Here is a 12,105-nt window from a genome sequence, read left to right on the forward strand (position 1 = left end):
ATTGTTGGCCACAATTTTTCCTACCTATTTTGGTTTAATAAAGGAAAAAGCAACCACGTGGAGAAACATAAAGATGTGATAATAACATATTATGCTCTAAACGAAAGTTGGATTCGATTTCAGTCATATTATTTTCTTATTTTAATCACAAAATTGGATGATTATTTTGTTGTCATCCCAAAACATTAGAACAAATCATTAATAATGTTAAACCCATCATATTTTTCATAATTAAAAAATAACCCATTTTCATTCATAAACCCGAAACCATTTTATTTAACGTCATTTTTCTCTCTCAAATATTTCAATTTCTTTTTGAAAACACTTACTAAAAGTTTTCAAATATTTTTAATTTTTGGCATTTTAACAATGAGTAATTTTCAATTTTAATCCTTTTAATATATTTATAATTAAAATTTAATTCTTATATTTTAATTTCTAGCATAATTTGCTCTCTATATTTTTATAATACTGTTAGTAGGAGTGATTGAGTCGACGATGGAAAAGTGTTGGTTGCCATTAATGCTTTGAATCAAGGTGAATCAACGTTCAATACCCTCTTGATTCAAAGCTACAAACGCCAAGTTGTTCCTTGAAAAGTTCATGCTTTGCTTGCGGAAGCAATTTGGTAAAAATGTCTGTAGCTTGCTCATTTGAATCAGAGCTTTCAAAACAATTTCTTCAGTAGAAATAAGATTTTGAATAAAATGATAACGAAGATGTGTTTGGTTTTATTACAATTAAAGTTTTTTAACATATTAAATATAAAATATAGTTTTACTTTATGTAATCAAAACAAAATAACATTTTTCAAACAATAATTAATTAAGATAACTAACTTTAATATTAATTAAGTGATAATTAAAATGTTTAGAGATTTATTTAAGTAATAAATTTATTTTAAAACTATCACAACTTTTTAAAACGAATAATTATTTTTAAATGGATAATCATTAACAACTTTTATTAAATTATAATTATTTTTAATTGTGAATTTAGTAATGTAATGGAAAATAAAAGATATCCTCTATAATTCAAAAAAAAAAAATTCAAACTCCGTGCTTTTAAATATATATTACAAATTTTGAATTGGAGGATTTTTAGATTCTTTTTGTAATTTTTGAGAAGTAGTAATTCTTATGATTTTTATAATTTATTTTTTATGTTTTATAAAAATTGAAGTAATTTTATATTTGTTTGAATTTTTAATAATTTTTTATCATATTTTTAACTAACTTTATAAATTTTATAATTAAAAAATATTTTATAATTTTCAAATGATATTTTATCTTTTTTAATAATCACATCTATAATAAATATAGACTAATAAATGTTTAAATTTAAATGACCTTGAAATATATTTTCTCAAACTTTTATTAATTTTTAAATTTTTTAAAAATAAAATAATATGAGCATGCTTCTATAAAATATATCACGTGTCAACTTCTTATTATTTTCATCCACCATGTCAACATTAATTTATGGTAAAATAATGATGGTTTTATTAATCTTTTAATCACTAAAAATCTAAATGAATGTATTTATTTTTCAAGATTTAAATTTTTTATAAAAATTCTAACGATTAGCGTGGTTCGAATCTAAATCACACCTAAAATGATAAACACTTTAATCATCATACTAACATAAGAAGATTTGGATTTAATTAATTTTTCGATGATAGTATTCATACATATGTACAGAATAGCAAGGGCGGATTTGTCCGAATTTAGGTCTTCCAACATAAGTCAAACTCGATTTCACAATAAACAAAAATAAAAGCGTTGTCGTTTTTTCAGTTAGATCTACGCCCACACCAACTTCAACTCTACGGTTGGTTTTATATTTATCTTTGGATCCTGTTTTAGTATACCAATTTCTTTCGATTATTAACTAATTATTAAGTTTTTTATTTAAATTTAACGATAGAAATATATAAGTATTGCTATAATAATTATAATTATAATCAAAATAATTAATATTATTAATCAACAATCTCTTAATCTAATGATAAGCTTGTGATTAATTCTTTACATTATATAAATTAAAATAAAAATATATTTAAATAAAAATAAATACGAATAGAATTAATTAAAATAAATTAAAAATCTGAACCTAAACAATAATTTAAATATATGACTTGAACCGACCTAAACACAAATCCATAAAAAATAATAATCTAAATTCCGTCCCTTATTTGTAATTAGACTTATCTGTTCCTAAATTATTAAATAACTTAAATAAAAAATACTTTAAAATGAGACTTGATTAATATGATGGAAGTAAAATAAAATAATTTACAGTTGGGGTGGCCGCTCGAGCGGTACTGGTGGCGCTTTACCGCGTTTATAGCAGAGAACACTGTCCGAAGATAAAATTTTGGATGAGTAAAAGTTTCAAAATTTTCAAAAAATGTCTATCTTCATTTATTAAATACATTGGCATGTATTTAAACCATACCATTTCTTTGTTTTTGAATGGTTATTACGATCATATATGAAGAGTTTTTATTTTTTCACGAGCTTAGTCGTGATTGGATCGATAGAAAAGTCGTTTACTCAACACTCTTACTGTATCGAAGGCAACTTGTATTACGTTATCTTTCAATTTCCAGCTCAGTTCTTACGAGCAAAAAGGTATCTCACAAACTTTGTTTGTTTGTTTGTTTTTTTTTTTATTTTTTATTTTTTTTATTTTTATGACTTGGTTTTTCAAATGGTTGATCCAAATTGGGTTTTGATCATTTTAATCTGGGTTTTCATTAGATTTAAGAATTGGGTAGCGAAGAGAATTATATTTTAATGAAAACAAGTGATTTTGAATGGTAATGAGCTCACCCTTCATTACTTTCAGGTTGTGAAACTCAATGTGTCTACTTTACTTTCCTCAAAAGCCACTTCTTCAATATTTGCTTTCTTTGAATTTCACTTTCAGCAGTGTTTATAGATCTAGTATCTAAAACTGTTGGTGATTTCAGGTTATAAAAATGTCAAGGCCTCTGCACCGAGGTGTACCTGCAATACGGGTCACAAGCAGCAGCAATGGTCTTTTGGACTCCCAAGTGAAAGAACAAATAGAAAAGGAAGAATTGGATAGAAACCAATCTTCCCACAGGTTTCCTTTTTGGTCACTTTTTTCAGATAATTCTCCTCTTACTAAATACGATGCCACTGACAATGGTTTTGCATCTGATCCTTTCATTGTTGGAACCCCAAGAAGTCGCCATAGGTTAACAATTCTACTTTTGAAGTCAAGTTTAGTTGTGATTGTGATTCTTGCTCTTACTGGTTCATTTTGGTGGACACTTTCCATTTCCACATCATCCAGAGGTCATATATTTCATAGTTCTAGGAGACTCCAAGAGCAGCTTGTTTCTGATTTGTGGGATATAGGGGAGCTTTCTTTTGGTACTTCAAGGATGAAAGAAATAGAATTTTGTCCTGGAGAGTTGGAGAACTATATTCCCTGCTTTAATGTTTCGGAGAATCTCGATTCGGGTTTTTCGGATGGCAATGAGTATGATCGAGTATGCAGACAAGGGTCTAGACAAAATTGTCTAGTTCTTCCACCTATGAACTATAAAATTCCTCTTAGGTGGCCAACTGGGAGAGATATCATCTGGGTTGCAAATGTTAAAATCACTGGTCAAGAGGTGTTTACTTCAGGCAGTTTAACCAAGAGGTGAGCGAGTGTTTCACTTGTCAGTTAACTTCCTTCTTATAGAAGTAGTTTAAAACTCGATTTATGCAATTTCAGGATGATGATGTTGGAGGAAGAACAGATTTCCTTCCGTTCAGCATCACTCATGTTTGATGGTGTGGAAGACTATTCCCATCAGATTGCTGAGATGATTGGACTGAGAAATGAATCTAACTTCATACAAGCTGGGGTAATCAGAATTTTCCCGGAACATAAATGTTGAGCTTGTACTTCTCCATTGCTCAATGATTTTTACTTCCTGTAGTAACATCATATCTGCTTAGCTTCCCAGTTGACATACTTTTTGAAGTTATCATTTCTTATTTAATTGCTACCTTTTGGCTTGCACATTGTGATTTTGTCTATATAAGCTGAATTAACTTAAAATGTTCTTAACAAGCTACTATAAACAAGACTGGTATTTCACGGTGCCATGATTCCATTAGTTTTCTTTCGCATAATCCATAAGGCTACTTGTGCAGATCCGGACCATCTTGGATATAGGATGTGGATATGGTAGCTTTGGAGCACATCTCTTTTCCGAACAGATCTTAACCATTTGCATTGCGAATTATGAGTCCTCGGGCAGTCAAGTCCAACTCACTCTCGAAAGGGGCCTTCCTGCAATGATTGGTTCTTTCAGTTCAAAACAGTTACCGTATCCATCTCTTTCTTTTGATTTGCTGCATTGTGCGCGCTGTGGTATTGACTGGGATAAAAATGGTATCAGTTAACAGTTTCCAACTGTGCTTATTTAAAATGTTAAACGCTCTCTAGATGATAAATTCCTAGCCAAAAGTTCGTTTTGACTGCTAAGTTCACACCTGCCAACCAATGAATAATTTGAAGGAATACACTAAAACCATGGTCAACTTCACTTTTTCCTAGCCAAACTCTTAATAGTATTTGCTAATTATAATTTGTAAACATATTTCTACTCATATATATGACTTTTTCAACATTGTTTACTTCGTTTTTGTGTTTGAGCTGGTCATAATTAAACTTTTATGTTAAATGTGCGCTGCAGACGGTTCCTTCTTGATTGAAGTTGATAGAGTTCTAAGGCCGGGTGGGTACTTTGTGTGGACTTCACCTCTTATCAATGTTCAGAGTTCTCTTCGGAACAAAGAGAAACAGAAAAGGTGGAACTTTGTTCGTGATTTTGCAGAAAACCTATGCTGGGAATTGATGTCGCAACAAGATGAAACTGTTGTGTGGAAAAAGACCAGTAAAAAAACCTGTTATAACTCCCGGTAAGGCTGTTTTCTCGATTTACGTCCATTTTCTTTTATTTTGACTATGTGAATAATTTTTACCAGGATCTCTGGTTCGGGTCCTTCTATCTGTAGCAAAGTACAAGATGTTGAATTTCCGTATTATCGACCCCTTCAGAACTGTATAGGCGGAATGCATAGCCGCCGATGGGTCCCTATTGAGGAGAGGGCAACTTGGCCTTCTAGATCCAACTTAAACCCAAGTGAACTAGCTTTATATGGTAATTTCATGCTCTTCTCATGCTTATGTTACAAGTAAAAATTCCATCATGATAAGACGATGATTAAAGAAATTTCTGACTACCACTCCAATCATCTATTTTCTAATCATTTCGTATTTTATCAGGTTTACATTTGGATGAACTCAATGAGGATACCGCAAACTATAGGATAATTGTTCGTAATTACTGGTCTCTTCTATCACCGCTAATATTCTCTGACCATCCGAAGAGACCTGGCGACGAGGATCCTTCTCCACCTTATAACATGCTCAGGAATGTGTTAGACATGAATGCTCGCTATGGTGGTTTAAATGCTGCATTACTGGAAGCGAGGAAGTCTGTTTGGGTAATGAATGTAGTCCCAACAACTGGACCTAAGTACCTTCCCCTGATTCTTGACCGGGGCTATTTCGGTGTATTACATGATTGGTGATTCTCTTCTCAAGCTAAACTTTTCTTTATTCCTTTTGTTGTGTTGTTTTAATACATGCATTTTCCGTATAATGAGTTTTGCAATTAATATGCTTTCCCTCGGGTAAACAAAATTATGGGCAATGAACTAATGTGCGGTTTATTTTTAAAATGCATGCGTCCTGCGACATTCATAAGACTTAAACCGAAGCAAACTCTACCTGAGGATGTCTATTCTGTTTACTTGTTAGATTGTGTTCGCTAAAATATGAGCAACATATGTCTTCCTTTTTTGTTTCGTGCTTAATTTGTTTCGTGATCACTTTCAGGTGTGAAGCATTTCCAACATATCCTAGAACTTACGATATGGTACATGCAGAAGGACTTCTATCTCTTGAGTCTAGTCAACATTGGAGGTGCACCATGCTTGATATATTCACTGAGATAGACCGGATGCTTCGTCCCGAGGTACTAATACCAAGCTATCAACTATCAAATATGGTTTCGAATACTTCCAATGGTGTTGTTATCTTTTGCTACGTTTTAAGATGTGATTCATTTGATGGTTGTTGCAGGGTTGGATAATAATCCGCGATGCGGCTCTGCTTATTGACTCAGCTAGAGTTCTAACTAGGCGGTTGAAATGGGAAGCCCGTGTCATAGAAATCGAAAGTAACAACGACGAGAGACTCCTTATCTGTCAGAAACCCTTTTTCAAGAGACAACCAAGCTAAGAACAGTTTCTCATGAAACCCGAAGTTCGAGTCGTGGTGTTTTGTGCATGTTTAAGTAATCTTCATAAAAGCTTCACCATGAATGGGGGATACTATATATTTAGAATGGAAATGAGAAAGCAGAAAGATAAAAGGAGGAAAAACGAGAACGAAAGTCGACGGAACCAACAACTTGACTCCTATGGATCCGTAAGGCATACGTAGGACCTTGTAAGTACTCAATCTGAGGCACCATTGCAAGTGGATAACAAGTATTGCATTAGATTTAAAATTTCATGGTAATGTCTCATTATAAACTATACAACCCACATGATTAAAATTGTGATGATGATCTAAAGAATAAGCAAAAGCAGTAAGCTGCGAAATATTTACATAGGGGAAAAATATAGAATTCCTCGGCAGTTGCCATTGATGATGATTTTTTTTTTCATATCATTCATATTCAATGGAAGAAAATTCATTCATTAATCTGAATCCCAAACTCAATCCAATCATTTTTCGTTTTTATTTCCATTTTTTTTTCCAAAAATCATGCTTTTACTTGTCATACATAATTATTTAATCTCAATTTAAATCAAATTTAAATTCGAAATAATTTAAATTCAATATAATTAAAACCTAAATATTCAAAATTGATTGAATGAATTTATGGGGGCAATTTACATATATGCCAATGGGGCAGAGCAATTAAATTCATAAAGTGAAGACATGTGATTGAGTTTTGATGACAAGTTAGAATGCAGTAATAGATGGGGACTTGGACCAATCATTCCAATGAGGTCATGCATTTGGACTGAGAAATTTAGTTGAAAATATCCATGATGTTGAATGGTGTAAGTAAATGCCATCCCCTCCCTTCATTTTACTTAAATATTCATGTTTTAGAGAGGATATACATTGGTGTAAAATTAATTATATATTTTATACTATTAATATTTAACGATTTAATCATTAAATTTATCAATAAAATTATATTTGTTATGCAAATAAATTTCTAAATCAATGTAATATTTCTATCATAATAATTTAAAATATTATATATATTGATATTTAGTGAGCGATTGAAAGTTTTTTTGTGCAAAACAAATAAAGAATTTTAATTTACGTTAAATTTGACATGTATGATTTATATGAATATAATATTAAATATGATAGTTTTAGATCATTAGAATATTGATTGTACAAAAATATATAAAAGGGTATAAGTGGATCTCTTCCTCATGTTTAATATTTGTATTTAGACTGTGTTTGTTTCACTGAAAACAACTTTCTAAAAATAATTTATAATTTTCTTGTGTTTAAATGATTTTGCTTAAAATATTTTCCTTTGTTTGACTAATTTTACTGAAATCATTTTTTAAAAGTTGTTTTAGTCAAACAAACACAATATAAATATATTTGTTACAAAATATTATTGTAATATTCCCTTTGTAAATCGAATTTTATTTTATAATAATATAATATTTCCTATGTTAACTAGTGGTTAGAGTTGTCTATGGGCCGGGTTCGGGCTAGGCTCTAACAAAGTTCTACGCTCGAGCTCAGCCTCGCCCAAAAAATGTGCCTAAATTTTTACCCAAGCTATATCCAGATAAAAATATTAAAACTTGGCTCGGTCTGCCCGTATTAAAATTTCTTATTTATTTTTATATATAAAACATTAAAATATAATTAAGTCAAAGACACTAAACACATTAAAATAAATATTTCCCAACAAATTGAAAATAAAATTTAAAAAATCTTTATACTTGAATAACACTAAGATAAGTGCAATTTAACAAGTAAATGCTTCTAAAATAGTAGCAAAATTAACGATAAAACAAGAATATACAATATTCAAATAATAACAACAAAATAGTAACAACATAATAGTGAAATGGTAGCAAAAGAGTGGGAAAACAGTAGGAAAACGACAGCAAAATAGCATAATTTTTTTTGTAAATTCGGGCCGTGCTAGGACAAGAAAAAATCTTACCCGATGCTTGACCCATTCTCTAAACATGCCTTATTTTTTTACCTAAGCCCATTTTTTGAGCCTATATTATTTTCCAAACCCTCACACTTTTTGCGTGGGTCTTCGGACCAGGCCGGGTGGCTCGACCCATGGATAAGTCTACCAGTGGCCATGAGTTTAATTTTTTTTTTGAAAGCATTTATTTCCTACCTTAACTAGTGGTCGAGGGTTCAATCCTCGCCTTGGTTTCAATCTTCGCCTTGGGTATGAAGTAACTTTAAAACTTGTGGTCAGTGCTTACCCTTTAATGAGCCTATAGAACATAGACAATTAGTCAATGGGCTAGTTTTAGCAGATACCTTGGGAAACAAAAAAAATATTTTATGATAATTAATATCTTATATAAACTCAATAATAAACAACACATAATTAAAACTTAATTTAAAAACATATATTACAATTATGAGAGTGGATAGTGACATGTTAGAGTTGGGAATGAAAAATGAAGCTAAGCATCATTTAAACAAATACTCATATTTATATAATTAAAATATTCATATTTTATACTATAAAATATATTTATTAAATATTTATAGGTTGTAATATTATTTATTATTAAAATGTTAATATAAATATTTCTCAATAATAGATTTGTGAATATTATTTAAAATTATTATTGTTAAAATTCACTATTAAAATAAAATTTAAATTTAAATAATTTATTATATTAATATTCAACATTATAATATTTATATTTATATTTTAATACATTCAAATATTTAATATTTATATAAGGCTTAGGTATTTTAAAAAATATCCTAGTTGAAAAGTGCAATCAATTGAACTTTTAATAAAAAAATTAGCAATAAATTGAGCCATTGTAATATTGATTTTCATTAGAACCCTTGACGGACCGTTAAGTGATAACATAATGATTGACGTGAAAATTTTAATAACATAGCAACTGACATGGTATTAGATGGAAAAATATTGTTGTATAGGGCTTAAGTGATTTTTAAATTATAAAAAAGGCTTAATTGGATTTTAAGAGTTATATAAAATTCCCTCAAAATTATACAAATAATAAAATTTATAAAAGAAGAAGTATTTTTAATTTTTTATAACATTCAATAATTTTTAATAACTATGGCGAAGTATGTGAGAAATATGCACACTTAAACTCATTGTAATAAATGAGTAAGTATGTGTAAACACTTTCTTCAGGGATTATTAAAGATAACTTGCGCGTAATAAGTTTGTACTTCTTTAAAAGGCATAACAAAATGGGTCTTAATGTGCATGTCTCTCACAGACTTCGTGATAGTAACCACCCTGCCATGGCACCAAATGGTATCCTCGTATTTGAAGAGAAAGAGATCTTCTTCCTCCTCAAGTGACTTTGAGCACTTATTCTCAACAAACAACCTTCTTGGCCCTCAACAATCTACCTCATCTTCTTACCTTTCTCCTACTCTCAACCTATTTATATGAACCGACCTCCTTTGCACCACCACCTTCTCCTCCCTACTTTTTCCCTTGTTGGGACTTGTATCAACAATGATATATATAATCACAAGTCTCTGTACTTTTATTTCATGGAATTTAGTCATTCTATTTTTTATATTTTAATATTTAGGTCCAACTGTTAAAACTGTTAATTTTTTTTGTTAAATTGGTTGTTGCGATATTTTCAAATAAAAAAATATTTAGTTGGTAATCATGTAATTAAAAAATGACTTTGTAGTTAACTTGAATTTAACAACAAAAGGTTAACAATATTAATAGTTGGACCAAAATTTTGAATTCTAAAAAATAGAGTAACTAAATTCTATGAATAAAAATATAGAGATTTCTAGCACATTTTAACCTATATATAAAAATCAAGTTAAAGAGAAACTTTTGAATTACTAAATAAACATTAAATAAATCATTTAAAAAAATAGAGCTTTTAGACGTCTGAATTATACAGTTAAAAATACTAGATATATCTATAAAAAATACTAGATAAAATCATATCAATAAAATTTTTTGTATAAAAGGGTTTTATTGGTTTGAACTACACAATTGAATATATTGTTTTAAATAAATTATTATTTACTTAGTATTACAATTGTATATCAATTAAACTTAAAGATTTATCATTATAAATATCATTCAACAAATGGAAATTATTAACATTGGTAAGTTTGAAGTATCTTTAAAATATCTGAGTATCAAAGTAATGATTTTGAATAGAAAATTTCAAGACATAATCAAATGACAATGGCATCGGAAAAATATAAAAGATCATTTTAATCAGCGATAATGTAAAATTATAATATTAGTTCATCATTATCATACATTTATTTAATTAATAAATATCATACTAATTTTATTTTTAACTCACCCTTATTCACTTTTTCACTATGAAAGCTTCACTTTATAATTATGCGTTTCTATCAATTTTAATTTTATTTTATACTATTTTTCTAATTAGTATTATAATTATACTTTTATACAAATAATTTATTTGTTATTATTGTTTAAGTAATTTGCAACTCCAAAGTAATTAATTGCATCCGAATTCAAATGTTGATTGAAGAAAATGACAATGATGATAGATTGAAAAGAAGATCGAATGGAAGATGATAACGAGAATTTAGATATATTTGTAATATTATTAGTATTTATTTTAATATAGACTTTTTTAACCTTTTAAGAAGTTGAATTTTAAATTATCTTTAATTTATTCCATTGGTATTTTTGTAATACAATTAAATTATGTAATCTCAATAATTGTTTCACTTATGAAAATAAATTTTAGAAAATTAAAATTATATTATCAATTTGTAAAGTTTAATTTGATTATGTTTAACACAATTTGAATTTATTTTTAATTAATAACATTATTATTTAGTTTTAAATTGGAAAAATAAAATATAATGCATATTTGTTTAATATTGTAATAAAAATAATATAAATTTATATATTTACGTCCAACGCATGTGATATCGAAAATTAATTCATATTTAAATTTACAATGAAATTTGAGTAATACATAGAAATGGCAAAGTAGATGTACTATATTTTGGTAGGTTTTTGATGAATGAATGATGTACACAAAGATGTTTACTTTACATTCAATGGCCTTTATTAAGAGCAAAGATGAAAAGTGACTTGCATTCTACTTTGATACCTTCATGCCTTTTCGGTTTTATCTTTAAACGAGGAAATAAAAAAGATATGTAATTAATGTTAATTGAATCTTAATTTAATTAATATGGATATTGATATTAATGTAAAGGGATATGGGTTTAAATGCATTAAAGTTCATTATCCTCCTATTTATGCATTGGAGAGGGCTATAAATAATTTTACTTTAATCGATAATAAATGCTATATTTAATCTACTATTGGATTGCTTTAATTGAGAGTAAATTTTATGTTTAGTCTTGCAAATCTTTTAGAATAGCAAAACTCATCAATTTAGGTAAAATAAAAATCAATCAATAAAAATCAACAAAGGTTGGATTAAATTAGATATTTTTTGTTAAAAATTATCTTTTAGCAATTTAACTTTCAAATATGTAATTTTTGAATAGTTGGAAGGCATAATATCAAATTTAGGGCGTATTTAATAAATTGAAAATTTAAGTGTTAAAAATTAAGTAATGAATTTTTACTGTTAAATTTTATAAGTGCTAAATGTATATTAAAAACTATTCGGTAAATTAGTAAATATAAATACGGAATATAATTATGTTGTTCAGTATAAATAAATATTGATTTTAAAATATTATTTATTTTTAATTTAATCTTATTAATATTCTTATTTT

The 12,105-nt window shown here is 28.3% G+C and overlaps 1 protein-coding gene across 3 annotated transcripts; it reads left to right on the forward strand.

The window, feature by feature from the left end:
• Positions 1–2,262: 2,262 nt before the first annotated feature.
• LOC108456888 (probable pectin methyltransferase QUA2) lies at positions 2,263–6,810 on the forward strand. Of its 3 annotated transcripts, none has more exons than XM_017755658.2 (9): positions 2,263–2,633; positions 2,975–3,678; positions 3,754–3,886; positions 4,179–4,419; positions 4,724–4,949; positions 5,016–5,191; positions 5,317–5,620; positions 5,932–6,070; positions 6,178–6,810. In XM_017755658.2, exons 1-9 carry the CDS (start codon positions 2,475–2,477, stop codon positions 6,334–6,336), a joined length of 2,241 nt encoding a protein of 746 aa, XP_017611147.1. In that variant the 5' UTR covers positions 2,263–2,474; the 3' UTR covers positions 6,337–6,810. The 3 variants fall into 3 exon arrangements, with proteins under 3 accessions (XP_017611147.1, XP_017611392.1, XP_052884842.1); XM_017755903.2 differs by lacking the exon at positions 2,263–2,633 and adding an exon at positions 2,640–2,850; XM_053028882.1 differs by lacking the exon at positions 2,263–2,633 and adding an exon at positions 2,640–2,821.
• The last annotated feature ends 5,295 nt before the right edge of the window (positions 6,811–12,105 follow it).

The sequence above is a fragment of the Gossypium arboreum genome, chromosome 5, assembly GCF_025698485.1.
Source record: "Gossypium arboreum isolate Shixiya-1 chromosome 5, ASM2569848v2, whole genome shotgun sequence".
Classification (NCBI taxonomy): Eukaryota; Viridiplantae; Streptophyta; class Magnoliopsida; order Malvales; family Malvaceae; genus Gossypium; species Gossypium arboreum.